This window comes from Mya arenaria, chromosome 3 (assembly GCF_026914265.1).
Source record: "Mya arenaria isolate MELC-2E11 chromosome 3, ASM2691426v1".
NCBI lineage: Eukaryota > Metazoa > Mollusca > Bivalvia > Myida > Myidae > Mya > Mya arenaria.
In genome coordinates, this window is record NC_069124.1 from 90,963,711 (window position 1) to 90,983,171 (window position 19,461).

Genomic DNA, 19,461 nt, shown 5'->3' on the forward strand with positions numbered 1-19,461 from the left:
AAAATTTGCCTATATCACCACCTTAAGAAAAACATAAATGCTGGGAGTTGTTGACACCTGTTGTTTTAATGTATGGTCATTGAAGGAAAGCCTGAGAACAAGAATGTCTTCTCTGTTTTCAATACAGTTTTTAAATGTTCATTTGGTTTCCAGTAAAAAAATCATATATATATTATGAATATTCTTTATAAGTGTGTTATTTGCTTTATAATGTATAAAAACAAATTCTGAAATATAATAATAATAATAATAAAAATAATAATAATAAAAATAATGATAAAAATAATAATAATAATAATAATAATAATAATAATAATAATAATAATAATAATTATGATAATTTAAGAAATTATAACCACAAAATATTGATGACAAGTCTGTCATGCGGGCTTAGTGCAAGCCAGTTGTAACTCAGCATAGAAATGGAGGGTGTTACAACAATCTTGTGCTCAACAATTCTTAAAGTCTTACGGTAACAGTCTGAAATAATATTTATTTCCATTGAGCAAGGTAACAGAAAGTTGAGTGTGAAATTAGAAAGACATAACATGTGTATTTGATTATTATATATATATCTGTATTTTATATTTTGTATTTTGATAAGGACATTTAGAATCTACCTGTATCAAAGCAGCCCTTAGCAGAAAATAATATGAAAAATATAAATTAATAAAACATGTATGTTATTTGCAGAATATTGAAGCTAGACGGGTATGCAGAAAATTAGAGTAGAATCTGTAGTTTCAGTATGGCGTGTTGCATGATATAGTCAGAAAAATGCATCACTAATTTACATCATTTTGTAACAAACTAAAATGTCTAAATAAAAGCCCATTGCTGCAACTAATAATGGTCAGTGATGCATTTTTCAGCGAAAGTTAGTTCCTACCACTGTTTACATGTCAGGAGTTCAGGGACAGGTGTGATTTTTAAATCAAGTAAAATTGTGACTTGGAAAGCCTTTTCCACCATTGTTGGCTTGTTTTTGTGATAGCTTTGGTGTGGGTATTGGATGGGTGTTTGCTTGGTCATGGTGCAAAAACTTTAACCATGGCCATATGCCAAAATCTGTTCAAGATATGTTAATGAAACTTGGTATACATGTTGCCAAAGACAAAACTCACGCCATGAGACACAATGCCCTTAATTCTGCCTTTAATAGTAGTTTAGCTATGCCCCTTGTTTGACTGAGAAAAAACAACAGACGAGCATCAATGTTTCCCTCGCTGCACTCTTGTTATCATTTCACATGTAAACACTGGTTACATAATGGTAGATTTATTAAAAATAAATTAGTGAACAATATTTTGAACAAAGAAATGTTAATGTTGTTGATAACATTTTTTGAATGAAGCGAAACAAAATTCAAATTAATAATTAACATAAAATCTCAAAACAGGATGAATTATCCAAAAATATGATTGTGAAAAGCAATTTGTTAAAAAAATTTTTTTTAAAATACTGTGCACAAGTTTATATTCATGTATGACATGTACAATATGTTTGTTTTGCTTAAGTTGCTGTAATAATTATACATGAGCTTGTTAGTGCTAGATAATTATTCGAGAACTGTTTTCTTTTGCGCAAGTTTTGGTGCTGGTGCCGAGACAATGAATGGGTAAGCTTGGGTACACTGTGTCACCAATATATGGATGAAATATACATGTCACCAATATATGGATGTAATATACATGTCACCAATATATGGATGAAATATACATGTCACAAATATGGATGAAATATACATGTCACCAATATATGGATGAAATATACATGTCACCAGTGTATAGATAAAACAATACAATGTCACCAATATATGGATAAGCATACACTGTCACAAATATATAAATATATGGATAAAACATACACTGTCACAAATATATGGATAAAACATACACTGTCACCAATATATGGATAAAACATACACTGTCACCAATATATGGATAAAACATACACTGTCACCAATATATGGATAAAACATATACTGTCACCAATATATGGATAAAACATACACTGTCACCAATATATGAATAAAACATACACTGTCACAAATATATGGATAAAACATACACTGTCACCAATATATGGATAAAACATACACTGTCACAAATATATGGATAAAGCATACACTGTCACAAATATATGGATAAAACATACACTGTCACCAATATATGGATAAAACATATACTGTCACCAATATATGGATAAAACATACACTGTCACCAATATATGGATAAAGCATACACTGTCACCAATATATTGATAAAACATACACTGTCACCAATATATGGATAAAGCGTACACTGTCACCAATATATGGATAAAGCGTACACTGTCACGAATATATTGATAAAACATACACTGTCACCAATATATGGATAAAGGGTACACTGTCACCAATATATGGATAAAACATACACTGTCACCAATATATGGATAAAGCGTACACTGTCACCAATATATGGATAACACATACACTGTCACCAATGGATAACTCATACACTGTCACCAATATATGGATAAAGCGTACACTGTCACCAATATATTGATAAAACATACACTGTCACCAATATATGGATAAAGCATACACTGTCACCAATATATGGATAAAACATACACTGTTACCAATATATGGATAAAACATACACTTTCACCAATATATGGATAAAACATATACTGTCATTAATATATGGATAAAAAATACACTGTCACCAATATATGGATAAAGCATATACTGTCATTAATTTATGGATAAAACATACACTGTCACCAATATATGGATAAAACATATACTGTCATTAATATATGGATAAAAAATACACTGTCACCAAGATATGGATAAAGCATATACTGTCATTAATATATGGATAAAACATACACTGTCACCAATATATGGATAAAACATATACTGTCACCAATATATGGATAAAACATATACTGTCATTAATATATGGATAAAAATACACTGTCACCAATATATGGATAAAGCATATACTGTCATTAATATATGGATAAAACATGATACTGTCACCAATATATGGATAAAACATATACTGTCACCAATATATGGATAAAGCATATACTGTCATTAATATATGGATAAAACATAATACTGTCACCAATATATGGATGAAACATACACTATCACCAATATATGGATAAAGCAGTATACTGTCATTAATATATGGATTAAACATGATACTGTCACCAATATATGGATAAAACATATACTGTCACCAATATATGGATAAAGCATATACTGTCACCAATATATGGATAAAAAATACACTGTCACCAATATATGGATAAAGCATATACTGTCATTAATATATGGATAAAACATAATACTGTCACCAATATATGGATAAAAAATAAACTGTCACCAATATATGGATGAAACATACACTATCATTAATATATGGATAAAACATACACTGTCACCAATATATGGATAAAGCATACACTGTCACCAATATATGGATTAAAAATATACTGTCACCAATATATGGATAAAGCATATACTGTCATTAATATATGGATAAAACATAGACTGTCATTAATATATGGATAAAACATACATGTCCTCAATATATCGATAAAACAAACAATTACACCAATATATTTATAAATATACTCTTTCAGCAATATAATGATTAAACGTACATATATCGATATATCAATTAAACATACCTGTCACCAGTATATGGCTGAATCTTACCTTGTCACCATTGTATGAATATAACATACACAGACACAAATATACCAACTGCAAAAAATCATGACTTTTTTGTAACTGTTATGTTATGTTTATTGTCAATTAACTGCATGACACATTTGAGTTTTAAGCACTCACCTGAGCACTTTTTGCTCAGCGTGAGCTGTTGTGATGGAGTGATTGTCTGTCGTTCGTCTGTCTATCAGAAAACAACCTCTCCTAAACCAGTGAGACAATTTTATCCAAACTTCTCAGGACTCCAAAATTCTTCCACAAAAGTGAAAAACTTTGAAAACCTTCTCATAAACTGCTGGCCTGATTTTTAAATAATTTTACAAAAGTGTTCCATAGGTGACCCTTAATTAAATTTCTTCACCCCATGTTGATTCACAAAAAAAACATTGCAGCGAGGGGCCAGGTTACTTTTCATTATATGTCTGTATGGAAAACTTCGAAAATCTTCTCTTCAGAAATCATTTGCCTGATTTAAAAAAAAATCACAAAAATGTTTCTCCCAATTGTGATTAAAAAAAAACATGGCCTCCAGGGACAGTGGCAGTTTCCCCTATATGTCTATATGGAAAACTTTGAAAAACTTCTCTTCAGACACCATTGTTGGTCTAATTACAAAATAGTTTCACAAAAATGTTCCATATGTGACCCTTTAATAACAAATATATAAGTTTCATTAATTCATAAGCCCGTTTAAAATGGGGCGTATTATAGCTTCACCTGCGGCGTACAGGCGGGAAGCATCAAGTATGTTGTCCAATCAGTAATTTTAGAACCCTTTGTCCAATCAGGTTAGCGATGTAGGGCCATCTTGGTCAAGTATGTTGTCCGATCAGTAGTGAATTACTCCCTACGTACATTGCTCTGGAAACTGCTCAGTGTAAGACTATGTTGGTGCTGCATTTTAAAAGACCAAGAAACATAATAATAAGCTCTGAAGACCTTTTCATGGCAGCTAATGCATTGAAGATGATTATCGGTAAAATCAGCTGTATACATGTGCATGGGATTAAAACCTTATAAACTCCTAGAGGATAACCAATATCAATCACTAAATGCACTCCAACCATTCCATGGTGATGACCTGCAGCACCATTCATTGTTGTTCCCTAACTGTTCATTGGTGATGACCAGTACCATTAATTTCTATTCCCCATCTGTTCCCGGGTGATGACCAGAATTATTAATTACTTTTCCCCAACTGCTCCCGGTGATGACCAATACCATTCATTACTGTTCCCCAACTGTTCCCGGGTGATGACCAGTACCATTCATTACTGTTCCCCAACTGTTCCCGGGTGATGACCAGTACCATTCATTACTGTTCCCCAACTATTCCTTGGTGATGACCAGAACCATTCATTACTGTTCCCCAACTGTTCCCGCGTGATGACCAGTAACATTCATTACTGTTCCCCAACTCTTTCTTTGTGATGACCAATACCATTCATTACTGTTCCCCAACTGTTCCCGGGTGATGACCAGTACCATTCATTACTGTTCCCCATCTGTTCCCGGGTGATGACCAGAACTATTAATTACTTTTCCTCAACTACTCCCGGTGATGACCAGTACCATTAATTTCTATTCCCCATCTGTTACCGGGTGATGACCAGAACTATTAATTACTTTTCCCCAACTGCTCCCGGTGATGACCAGTACCATTCATTACTGTTCCCCAACTGCTCCCGCGTGATGACCAGTACCATTCATTACTGTTCCCCAACTCTTTCTTGGTGATGACCAATACCATTCACTACTGTTCCCCAACTCCATCTTGTTGATGACCAATACCAATCACTGATTGCACTCCAACCATTCTGGAGTGATGACTAGTACCAATCGTTCACTGTGCCCAAACAATTCTTGATTGGCAACCAGTACCAAACACTGATTGCACTCCAACCATTCCTGGTAGGTGACCAGTACAAATCACCGACTTGGTCCAACTATTCCTTGGTGGTGACCAGTACCAATCATTGACTTGGTCCAACCATTCCTGGGTGATAACCAGTACCAATCATTGAATTAACTCTTACCATTCCTGGGTGGTTATCATCAGTACCACAATCATTGACTGCACTCCTACCATTTAGAGGTGGTGACTAGTACCAAATATTGACTGAGCCCAAACAATTCCTGGTTGGTAACTAATACCAATCAAAGACTACACTCTGGTTAGCATCAGTCCAAATCATTGACTTGGTCCAACTATTCTTGGGTGATAACCAGTACCATTCATTGACTTAACTCTAACCACTACTGGGAGGTTATCATCAGTCTGGATCTGGATGGTACGTTGCAGGGCCTTTCAGCATATAAGCAATGGGATAGAGGAGTTAGTCCAAATGGAATACGGCTGAGTTGAAGCCGTCAACTGTCTTTGCTTGCGCAACACTATCACTCAATTTATTTCAGTCAATAATTGTTCGTGGGAAAAATGATCAGTACCAATCATTGACAGAGCTCCAAGTTGAGATTTAACCAAAGAGTCTCTGATCCAGCATCTTATATGCTATCAACACAATTACAGCCACTGACAGTGTTTAAATCATTATAAAATTATTTACTATTATACTATTATATGCAGTTTGATTTTGGTAATGTCAATTAATGTCACAGTCACTTTTTGGCACCATTAGTTCTTTCGTATCTTTTCACTTCACTGTCATGGCGTACATTTGCTTGATATAACCAAGTTATACACTTTTTATTTATCCTTGTATCATTATTTTTACTTTTCAGAAAGGAAAAATAGTGCGCTTCCATAATAAATGTTGCACAAACATGTATCATGAGGTTTGCAAACGCTAAAGACTTCTTTACTAGAAATGATATTTATTACTTACAAATATTAAGATGGCAACATGACACTTTAAACATATAGAATGTAATTTTGTCCTTTGCATCATTAGATTATTAGATAATTAGCACAGGCAAGTATCAATTGGCATTTTTTTTGCCTTTTTTGCAATTTTCATAAAAAAAAGAAAAAGAATACAGGCCAAAAAAATATTAATTTTGAAGTTGTCTGTTCTTATTTTAATAGATTTAAAAAAAAAACACAAATTGAAAATATACATATTTTTGTTAACATTTTCTTAATTAAATCAAGGAAGGCATCCTATTTTGTCTCCCTCGATCATGAGAAAGAATCAGTCATATATTGTGAAAAAAAAAGCAATGAAATAATGATGTGGAAGTCATTTTGTCATGTTGAATTGTTTGGCTTTTGCTTAACTTACTAAATATCTGTAATTCTTTTATTAACGTCTGGATGTTTTATTCATCTTCTTTTTGTGTAACTAAACTACAGTTTCAGGTCCTTTTTAACACTGCATGACACCCAAACTTTGCACCATGTATAGAAACCTACCAAAAACATTTTGGTGGATGGATTTTTCTAGCATAATGACTCTGTTGTTTAACAGTTGTTAATGGTAACGAACAGAGGATTGGTTTGTATTTTCATGTAACAATTGTTTGTTGTCTTGGTAACACATCTAAATTATATGGTTTGATTTGCGATAGATACTGTGCACCTTATTTGTGTGTACGAAGTTGCCAATGGCAACACACATACTTAATTCTATGGAAATACAACAAGATGGCAATGGTGTTAAAAATGTGGGTGGGTGGTGTTATTTTGATGCTGACCATGTTCAGTATAAAAAAATGACATTTTAGCTTTGCTCAATATTGCTTTTACTGTTCACTTATGATTATACCTTCCAATTACCCAGAAGTGGTAAACTTGGCTTCATGGGATGTGGTCTCTGCAGTAATGGTTTATTTCATCAATATTCTCTATCAGATCAGTTTATTTTGAGTTACTGCAACTGATGCCTTGATCAGCTTTATATAATTGTTATGCCTTGATCAGCTTTATATAATTGTTGTATAAAGTGTAATTTACCATGTTTATTCTCTTTAAATTCTAGTTCAAACATTTTTGTTTTGATTATTCTCCATTTCATTTCCTTGATAATATCACATATTTTTTTTGTTTATTATTTTGTGGGAAGACCGATGAGGAATGTATAACTAAGACAGCGGGAGTAGGTTCCATTGATAACTAAGACAGTGTGAGTAGGTTCCATTGATAACTAAGACAGCGGGATTAGGTTCCATTGATAACTAAGACGGTGTGAGTAGGTTCCATTGATAACTAAGGCAGCGGGAGTAGGTTCCATTGATAACTAAGACAGTGTGAGTAGGTTCCATTGATAACTAAGACAGTGTGAGTAGGTTCCATTGATAACTAAGACAGCGGGAGTAGGTTCCATTGATAACTAAGACAGCGGGAGTAGGTTCCATTGTTAACTAAGACAGCGGGAGTAGGTTCCATTGATAACTAAGACAGCGGGAGTAGGTTCCATTGATAACTAAGACAGCGGGAATAGGTTCCATTGATAACTAAGACAGCGGGAGTAGGTTCCATTGATAACTAAGACAGCGGGAGTAGGTTCCATTGATAACTAAGACAGCGGGAGTAGGTTCCATTGATGACTTAGACAGCGGAAGTAGGTTCCATTGATAACTAAGAAAGCGGGAGTAGGTTCCATTGATAACTAAGACAGTTTGAGTAGGTTCCATTGATGATTAAGACAGCGGGAGTAGGTTCCATTGATAACTAAGACAGTTTGAGTAGGTTCCATTGATAACTAAGACAGTTTGAGTAGGTTCCATTGATGATTAAGACAGTGTGAGTAGGTTCCATTGATGATTAAGACAGCGGGAGTAGGTTCCATTGATAACTAAGACAGTTTGAGTAGGTTCCATTGATAACTAAGACAGTTTGAGTAGGTTCCATTGATGATTAAGACAGCGGGAGTAGGTTCCATTGATAACTAAGACAACGGGAGTAGGTTCCATTGATAACTAAGACAGCGGGAGTAGGTTCCATTGATAACTAAGACAGCGGGAGTAGGTTCCATTGATAACTAAGAAAGCGGGAGTAGGTTCCATTGATAACTAAGACAGCGGGAGTAGGTTCCATTGATAACTAAGACAGCGGGAGTAGGTTCCATTGATAACTAAGACAGCGGGAGTAGGTTCCATTGATAACTAAGACAGCGGGAGTAGGTTCCATTGATATCTAAGACAGCGGGAGTAGGTTCCATTGATAACTAAGACAGCGGGAGTAGGTTCCATTGATAACTAAGACAGCGGGAGTAGGTCCCATTTATAACTAAGACAGCGGGAGTAGGTTCCATTGATGACTAAGACAGTGGGAGTAGGTCCCATTGATAACTAAGACAGCGGGAGTAGGTCCCATTGATGACTAAGACAGTGGGAGTAGGTTCCATTGATAACTAAGACAGTTTGAGTAGGTTCCATTGATGATTAAGACAGTGTGAGTAGGTTCCATTGATGACTTAGACAGCAGGAGTAGGTTCCATTGATAACTAAGACAGCGGGAGTAGGTCCCATTGATAACTAAGACAGCGGGAGTAGGTTCCATTGATAACTAAGACAGTGTGAGTAGGTTCCATTGATAACTAAGACAGCGGGAGTAGGTTCCATTGATAACTAAGACAGCGGGAGTAGGTTCCATTGATAACTAAGACAGCGGGAGTAGGTTCCATTGATAACTATTACAGCGGGAGTAGGTTCAATACACTACTAAGACAGTGGGAGTAGGTTCAATACATGGTTCAATACACTACTAAGACAGTGGGAGTAGGTTCAATACATTACTAAGACAGCAGGAGTAGGTTCAACACATGGTTCAATACACTACTAAGACAGTGGGAGTAGGTTCAATACATTACTAAGACAGTGGGAGTAGGTTCAATACATTACTAAGACAGTGGGAGTAGGTTCAATACATTACTTACACCTTATCTGCCTGAAGGCCTTTAAGCGGCATCAGTATGTGAATGTTCTGGGTTTACTTTCAGATTACTTGCTTGTTCATATGATTAAACGTGGCTAACCCGTTGTATATAATTATAACAGCAGTAAATGTATGGCTTCCTTACATCAGTCTACTCTTATTTCCATGAAAATAATATGAATACAGAATATAACATATCATGTGTCAAATAGACTTAATCTATGGCATATTGGTTGAGATGGGGGTTTTAAAAAAGTAGTCCTGATGTATAGGAGTTAGTATTTTGTGACCGTTGTTATGTAACTTGGGCCCCCTTATTAAATGTTCTTTGACAAATACCATTGGTTTGTGACAAATACCATTGGTTTGTAATGTCCTTGAAATCACTGGCCGTATTGGCATTTACAATTGTTATTACAATCATTATAATGGGCAATCAATTATCTTGGAAGCTAGTTTCAGCGCAGTCTTAGCAACTGATGTCATGTGACATCTATATGCCTATTTCACAAGGTCTATTGATGTGCGATGATCACTTTTGATAAATTTTCTAGGATTTTAAGCATGCCGACGGTTCATTACTTCAAAACCTTACAACAAGAAAAAAAGAATGGAGTTACATTGGACTCAGTTCCTCAAATCCAGTAGATCCCAACAAATTAATAAATCAAAATGGTTATCCTTTGTACTAAATAATTGAAAACATAATTAATGTATCAATCTTTTAAGGAAGTTATTTAAATTAAATGGTAAAATAGGATCCCAAGGCATTGTCCTTTTACAGTTTATTTGTTATGGAGGGAATCATTGTCACACTGATATCTTTTCATTGTAAATCAACATACTGGAACACAAAACATAATTGGATCCGATATACAACATTAATTACTGTTGTTATTTGGTCTTCAAGGAAACTCCAGTTGTGCTTGATTATAAAACACTCTATTTGGCTGGCAAGTATTGATTTAAAGGCAAACGTCATTCAGAATTCAAGAAAAGCTGATTTTAAAGTATTGAATATTGTCAACTTGTAATGCAGTACCATAAACAGAATTATTTTTAAATAAGTGCTGTTTGCACATTTACAAAATAATAATCTACTTTACTAAGTTCATTCTGGGAGCAGGATTAAATTTGTTATTGGTCTGAGATTCATTGGACAAATTCAATTTGGGCATCATAAGACTTAAGGCTTCACAGTTGCTATCATCAACAACTGTGATGTTGTGTAAAAATAGTAGCACTTAAATATAATTGAAAACAATGCTGAAAGATAATAACATGAAACAACCAAAAAAGCTTCTGTTTGGCAAGACCCACCAAAATAATTGTTGAGTTATGCCCCTTGTTGAATGAGCATTGTCATCGACTTGCAGGGCTCCCACCATATTAGGTTAACATTTGTTATGATTCCATTTGTTTATAATATCAGTTGATTTTTAGAACTCTATCGGTTTGACTGGAGGATGCAATAGGTTAATAAGCTCTATCTGTATGTCTGTTGTCACAAACATCCAGGGTTTATGGGTTTTATTGACATTATGGTGAAACTTTAGGGGCCAATATGGAAATTATTCACATCATTTAAAAAAATTGTTTTCAAGACAACAAACCTGAAAGGGAACTATTGAATTTGCTAGCAATACTTAGAGACTTGTTCTTTTCTTTGTACTAATATTTGGATCTTAAATTGCAGTTATGTTGTGAATCTAACCACCTTTATCAAATTAAACCTGTTAGAAGTCATGTTGTATTCTCATACTTGTCAGTAGCAGAAAACTTTACCTCCTTATGTTAATGCTCTTTTTGTAATAATATCATGTCAATTGCAATTTTGTCATCATTTAACAGACTATAAATTTAAAAGAGAAAAGATGGTTTACTATAATTACACATAAGTAATCAAATATATATTTATATTATATTTTTATATTAATATAAGATTTTTGCTGAAAGTACATACTAGTACTAGAATGTTTTCATAAGATGTAAGTGTTTAGCACGTGTGTATGGTTGTATTACAGAAGGCCCACAGGAGCTGCAGTATCCCCATCCTACACTCAGGGACGAGCCACTTCCGGCACGGCGTGCTCCAGCTCATGATACACACCATTGACCCTATCTCAGAAGGTAACATACAACATCAACATGCAACCCTATACAGCACTCAGAACAGCACCTACCTTAATCAATTGTCAACATCAACATGCAACCCTATACAGCACTCAGAACAGCACCTACCTTAATCAATTGTCAACACAGCATGCCACCATATTTGGAAGAACTCAATAATTAACTGCTTCCGTTTATATGCACTAACTGAGTTTTTGCACTAGAGTAAAGAATTTAATTTGTTATTACTTTATTACACTGATTGTGTACAGAGCTCTATTCTGATAAATACATAGTAATAAATAAACTTTTGGTTCTTGATTATTTTCATTTAGGCCTAAAAAATCTGAGTTTCTGATTTTTAGTTGTTGTTGACCATTTGTGTTGATTATAATTAAAAACATAAAGTATTAATTTTCTTATACATAATATACAGAAATGTCATGGCAAGCATTCTTGACTTGCTTTTCTGTTTTGACTGGACTTTAAACAAACAAAAAACAAAAGCTTTGTCCCCACCCCACCCTACCTAGTACTGTTGCCCTTAACTCAGATATTGTTTTTTCGGCCTTAACTGAATAAAACAGAAACTGATAATCACTTTGAAACCTGCTTCATTATGTTGCTATATGGCTCAGATTTACAAGAAATATACAGTGTACATTGATGTAGCTTTTTTATTGAAAAAATTCAGTATGAACAAGATAATTAAATATAAGTATAATTATAACAGCTGTTCTGCATCAATTGATGTAGTGTTTTTCAAGTAAATCCATTTGTGTGAATATAAAGGTCTTGCTAATGAAGCTGATGTCTTTGTGGGCTTCATATTGATTGAGGTGTTCTCTCAAGACCAGGCTGACTTCAGTAAGATGTATTGAAGTAAGCTGGTAATTACACCACCATCTTAACCTTTTAAAAGTTCCTAAAAAATGGTAATTTCTGCACAAAACTTTTTACCTTGGTTATAACACATCTTACCTGTGTCAATACACGTATGTGTAGGAAGGCCCATAACAATGGTTGAGTTTTGCCACTTGATCAACTGAGGAAAACAGAGTTTTGGCCTCCACTTATAGTTCTATGTGAAACAATGTTCTAGAAATGTGTTTTGCCTTATCTAGGACACATATACTAGCTTTACTGAGTCAAAACTGTTTTTACTTGTACCATATGACTTCTGTTTGCAGGGCAAGTCCAGGACAAGGCAATGCAGTTACATGCAGTTGCAAGTTTAAGTCAGATAAATGGAACAGGCTCAAATGACTCTCTAATCCATTCTCATAATGGTACAGACAGAACCCCCCAAAATGGTTCAGTGTCTGATAGAAATAAGAACCAAAAAAGAATGCAAGTGCAAGCAATCTCTAATGGACATACAGGATTTGATAACTCTAAATCGCCGGATTCTGGGACACAAATGCTCTCCCCGGCCAAGTCGAGCAGCTCTCCATTGGAGGATGAGGGAATCAAGATGCAGAGCTCATCGACACGGAACAGCAATAACACGGAGACCACCATCATGTCTCCGGATAACCATCACAAGGACCCGGAAAATAGCAATAACAATACTGAGGTACCCTGTTTTTCCCTTATACCATTGTAGTATTATGCTGTTCCAGAATTGGTTCTGGTCCTCCTTCTTACCTTGTAGAAAAAAAAAGATAATTATCTTCCTATTTTTTTTCAAAACATTTTCTTCTTCTTTTGGAAAAGACATTTTGCAACAAGTGATACTGTGATCTCCCTCTTTAAATAACCTTTGTAGTTAAATACAGATTTAAGATAACATTTTGGTCCTATTATGGTATTTGTGCTTCTATTTTTCCATAATGATATATTTTCTGTTTCATTTGTGTTCCTCATGCCATTTTTAAAAAGAAAAGGGGAAAACAAACAGTGGCCTGTCATGCAACTCACCAGTCTGTTATGTAGGTCAGGAACACTCCGGTTTCAAAATTGACAATGTCCTTTATGATCTAGTCAAATAAATAGTTATAATGTTAATACAGTTCAAATGTATGACATCATAGCACACATGTTATTTGTTTTATGTTTTGATCCCATTACATAAGGGCACTGGAGTGTAATTGTTTCATTGTTCTTCGTTGGGATTAGATGTAACCCGATGCATGTTCTTCCTGTACATTAATGAACACAGATACTCAATATTTTATCTTTAAAAATCTTTCAGAAGGAAGGAGGGTTTAATTTAAAAGAGTAAAGCGATATGTTGGTACACTTTAAGATTGTGTCTGTTGTCCAGTTATTGTGGGTAAGAGAATGGCGCCCAGGTAGAAATCAAATATTGAGCACCTTGACATGAGAAGGATCTCCCTGGTAACATGTTTAATGCATACCATCATGTCAAGTCATCATTTTATTATCTTAAGAGAATTTTATTACACAAAGGCAACCCTTATTTAACATTTTATTTTCTTGCAGTATGGTATAATTTATATTTTACAGAAAAACTCGATGGATCACATGTTGTTGACATGCACATATTGGGAGAATATTCCCATATTGATCGTTCCATCATTGAAATGATTGTTCATATCTTAGACGACTTTTCTATAAAGCCTGTTTGCTATGTATCAGTTCTGTGGTGACATTATTCCTGAGCCTGGTCACAATATGGATGCAGATAATAGATAAAGCCCTGTTTACCATTCTATGCCTAATGTTATTTCCAAGTACAGACTCAAAAGAAGATAAGAGATAATTGGTCATGTTTTTTGTCCTATGGCGCATGTGAGCATTGGTCTTGGAGACAGCAAGATTTTGAGTAGACATCTAATATCATGCTGAATGCCACTTTATATCTTAAATCTTCAACCTATGCCCTTCCCTATAATATTTGTGTGCATACAAATCAGTGTTCCATATAAGTATACCAGTGACATTTAACTGTGATCTAGAGAGGCAAATCGTCATTTAAAATAATTTGGAAATCAGACAAGAAAACATAACTACTGAGATTTTTTTTATTCCTATGTTAGTATGTTCTCTGTACATCTGTAAACCTAGCCGCCTTGTGATTCCAGGGAGACGGTATTCCTATGTTAGTATGTTCTCTGTACATCTGTATACCTTAGCCGCCTTGTGATTCCAGGGAGATGGTTTTTCTATGTTAGTATGTTCTGAGACTGTACATCTGTATACCTAGCTGCCTTGTGATTCCAGGGAGACGGTATTCCTATGTTAGTATGTTCTCTGTACATCTGTATACCTAGCCGCCTTGTGATTCCAGGTATTCCTATGTTAGTATGTTCTCTGTACATCTGTATACCTAGCCTCCTTGTGATTCCAGGGAGACAGTATTCCTTAGATAATGTTAGAACATCTGCATGTATACCTAGCCTCCTTGTGATTCCAGAGAGACGGTATTCCTATGTTAGTATGTTCCCTGTACATCTGTATACCTAGCCGCCTTGTGATTCCAGGGAGTCGGTATTCCTATGTTAGTATGTTCTCTGTACATCTGTATACCTAGCCGCCTTGTGATTCCAGGGAGACGGTATTCCTATGTTAGTATGTTCTCTGTACATCTGTATACCTAGCTGCCTTGTGATTCCAGGGAGACGGTATTCCTATGTTAGTATGTTCTCTGTACATCTGTATACGTAGCCGCCTTGTGATTCCAGAGAGACGGTATTCCTATGTTAGTATGTTCTCTGTACATCTGTATACCTAGCCGCCTGGTGATTCCAGAGAGACAGTATTCCTATGTTAGTTTGTTCTCTGTACATCTGAAAACCTACCCGCTTTGTGATTCCAGGGAGATGAGATGCCTGATGATGGGGATGAGCCGCTGGACATGTCTTGGCCGAAAACATGGCGAAAACGCATCACCTACATCCTCCTTGCACCCCTTATCTTTCCCATGTGGATCTTACTGCCCGACACACGCAGACCAGTATGTATAGCAATTTTTATCGACCAGATCAAATAATATGCTTATTTGGCAGATATTATCATGGTTGCATTAGCTTTCAATTTAAGGTTATGTAATTGTTTAATAAATGTTTAAAAACATTTGTGTAACTGATAAATCAGTGTTGTTGTTATTCAACCATTGAATTGACCAGATCCTATCAATTACTTTGACCTCTGACAAACAACATCTAAAAAGTGACATGGTTTAGTGAGGCTCCCTTTTGCATCCTGGTAATTGCTTAGGGTAAAAGTAACACACACCATTCTGTGTAACATTCTTGTATGTGTACAAATTGTATTCAGGTAAAAGCAATACACACCATTCTGAAGAACATTCTTGTGTGTGTGTGTTCATAATTGTATTTCTGATTTGATTTCAGGAGAAGAAGAAGTGGTATTTGGTCTCGTTCTTTGGCTGTATTGTGTTCATCTTCATCTATTCCTACTTGATGGTATGGTGGGCAAACCAGACGGGTGAGACAATCGGCATCCCGGACGAGATCATGGGACTCACTATCCTGGCCGCAGGCACCAGTATTCCTGATCTTATTACCAGTGTCATCGTCGCTAAGAAGGGTTTCGGAGATATGGCAGTGTCCAGCTCTGTTGGCAGTAATATATTTGATATCACAGTGGGGTGAGTGTGGCCTTATGTTTGTACCTGTAATTGTTTAATGAACTGTGTATTTCTTTTACTCCATCCCTATGCTTTATAATCTCCCTCGAAATGACATTTACAATTTAGACCATAACTTTTTACCAAAACTAAAGCATTGTTCACATTTAATAATTTTTTATAAAATTTTAGTTTTATGAGCTTTACCTAAAATCATGCTTCTTTTAAAAAATATAAAAAAAAACATATTATATAGGCATGGTATTTTAGTTCCTGTTTTACTTTTTGTTTCCAGACTGCCAATTCCATGGTTGCTGTACGCGGCAGTGTATGTTGGCAAAACAGTGGACGTCAATTCCAACGGGCTGGCATGCTCCATATTGCTCCTGTTTGGCATGCTGCTTATTGTTGTCATAGTGATAGCCGCCTCCAAGTGGAGAATGACCAAAATTATGGGAGGCGCCATGTTGGTTCTTTATGCAGTGTTTCTGGTGTTCAGTGTTCTGCTTGAACTGGACATTATCAATTGTGTCTTGTAACCCATGACAACCGGGGAATACTTGTCTCATAATATAGTGCTGCTCTATTCTTTTCATGTTAGTGATTGGAATTTGGGATGTGTGAACTGTCGAATGCTGCAGTTATCACTTGTAGTAAATCACATCCGTTTTAATTGTTATATTTTGTATACAGTTGAGTGACTGTAATTTAGAACTGTGTGTTTGTGACCTGGTAATGTTCTCTTTATATTCAACATGCAAGTAAGCAGTGTTTAATTATTCATACTATACATATTTTTGTTTATGTTCTGTTTAAACCACCATAAATATTTGTTTAGCAAATATAGCAGAAATGTTCCCTTACCAAAAGGAAAAATATGTTTGTACAGTTATCACCATAACTGGTATTGTAAAACACCCCTGAGTGGTCTTCCCCACTTTATATTGGATATATGGCAAACAGTATTTAAATATTGAAGCAATAAAACATTTGACTGTAATTTAATTTACTTAAAACATGGATAAGTATGCTCCTACCTCTTTGTATCATATACTCATTTTGTTTGTATAAACATTACACACCGATAATACTTAAATAACAGTAATAATGAATAAGAGTTAGAATCAGGTATAGTTTATAATAACTATTATGTACTTCATATTGGTATTGACTGAAATTGTGATCATTGCAAAATGTGGTATCATGGGATAATAAGCCTCATTATTACCAACATTTTTACAGTGCTTAAGGGCATTGCTTATGATAATGGCATACATATTAACTATAACAATAATTGGCAATGTTATGTGGTCTGTGAGGAAATAATCTCTTATTTGTCAGGATTAACAAGTACCGGAGTATATTTGCCCCTTGTGTAATAACTGTAAAATATGTATGTAGACCACAGAAATTCTTACTGATTTGTTAATAATTATTCAATAGTCAATTGATTTCAACATAGAACTTAGCCAAATAATCCAGTGTACTTATATATACAAATAATTATTTATTGAAATTTTGATAATTATTTATTGAAATTTTGTAAAAAAGTCTTTTTTGGCAATAGCAAATATTCTGTCAATTTCAGGCTTTTTTATGGCCCTGAAGGTGGACATGTTAAAGTTGCATCATCCGTCCCCGGATCTGTTGGTCCGTCCATTTTCATCGTGCTTCGGCTGTAACTTTGTCATGTACATTGCGATTTTGAAATAACCAGGCACAGATGATCGGCACTCAAAGGTGATGTGTCTTGTGCAGGACCCACTTTCCTGCGTTGAAGGTCATTGTCACACTTAAAGGTTAATCAATATGGAATGCTGCATATATGCATGTAGAGTATATGTGGTCATGGCCAGGATTTTTATTTATCATAAATGGGGGATTTTAAAATAGCATGGCACAGATGTTTGGCACATAAAGGCAACATGTCGGGTGCACCTCCTAGGTTTTTATTTTATCTCTGGGTGACAACGATGCAAGTCCCAGGTCCTTACCTCTTAGTTCATTGCTCCCAACAACTGAAGGCAACAATAATGGGGTCCTGCATATATGCTTATAGTTTATGTTAGCACTTCCTGAATATAGACAAGTTCTATTGATCAGTCTGGCACATCAGGGACATTTGTCACTTACAGTGACAGCTCTTGCTTTTATTGAAGCAGAGCTTTTATTACACAAACAACTCAATAACAGAACTACATGTATACAGGTACAAGGTGTTACAGAGTAAAGGAAATACATTTAAAGGGTAAGCAATGTCTTTCATATGGTCAGTAAATCTCAGACCTCCATTGATCATTTCATTAGCTTTGATTGTCATCTGGCTGTCAGTAAATATTGCCCCCAGTTCCTATGGCTACCAGACATCATTTTGCTTTATTATTTGACAACAGAATGCAATTAAAGTCTCTTTCTACCTATCGATTAAACCAAATGCCAATAAAGATTTCATCATGTTTCAGTCACTTTCAAAGAACTATTTCCTATTTAATGACCTGTAAAATTCTATGTCAGGCTTATTTGTGCACTGAGAAGTATGTTCCAGTAACAACCTGCAGTAGCAAAAGAAAATATTTTGGATGGCACTTTTTACAAGTGATATCTGCGTTTTCCTTAAGAAAAAGTTGAGCCATCTTGCTTTTTGAACAGGTGGTGTAGCTCTCATTATTTAAAAAAAACTGTTTTTAAACTTAAGTTTCTTTTTTTCAATACTGACTTTGATTTTCATAAATGAATAATTAATAAATAAAAAAATTAATACCATAAAAGTAATTCGGATTTAAAGTCTCAATGTTTGCAAAGTAAAGGTTACACATATTATACATGATATGTATATATGAACTTAATACTGTAAGGGACTAGAAAATGGAGCCTGCTGGCTATGAAACGAGGTACGGATAATATTCCCCCCCCCCCCCCCCCCCCCCGATATGATTGATGATTGCCCCCCCCAGACATTAGCCCCTAGGACCATAGCCCTCCCGGAAGATAGCCCCCACATCTTAGTGAAAAAACGGACGATATCCCCCTCAATATTAAAATGCATATTATAACCAGTTTATTTAAGCAAATTTGCAAAACAATGATTTTTATTATAAAATGAAACAACCCAAAGGCATAAATCAATGAAAAAAAAATCATGAATAGTGAAAAATAAACGGAAAAAGCAAGTGATCTTACAATGAAACATTTATTATTTTAAAAGTTAATTGTTATTTGTTGACTAAG

General features: G+C 35.0%; 1 protein-coding gene across 8 annotated transcripts in view; it reads left to right on the forward strand.

The window, feature by feature from the left end:
* The window catches only part of LOC128225549 (sodium/potassium/calcium exchanger Nckx30C-like), a 42,225-nt gene extending 23,087 nt beyond the window's left edge, over positions 1–19,138 (forward strand). For 4 of the 8 annotated variants that reach the window (XM_052935407.1, XM_052935406.1, XM_052935405.1 and 1 more), the window contains exons 3-9: positions 1,589–1,618; positions 6,473–6,526; positions 11,591–11,696; positions 12,869–13,254; positions 15,460–15,597; positions 15,998–16,254; positions 16,529–19,138. In XM_052935407.1, the coding sequence (XP_052791367.1) occupies positions 1,589–1,618; positions 6,473–6,526; positions 11,591–11,696; positions 12,869–13,254; positions 15,460–15,597; positions 15,998–16,254; positions 16,529–16,772 (1,215 nt within the window). In that variant the 3' untranslated portion in view covers positions 16,773–19,138. Of the gene's footprint in view, positions 1–693; positions 712–1,588; positions 1,619–6,472; positions 6,527–11,590; positions 11,697–12,868; positions 13,255–15,459; positions 15,598–15,997; positions 16,255–16,528 lie in introns of all 8 variants that reach the window. The other 4 variants (XM_052935409.1, XM_052935411.1, XM_052935412.1 and 1 more) reach the window with 4 other exon arrangements.
* The last annotated feature ends 323 nt before the right edge of the window (positions 19,139–19,461 follow it).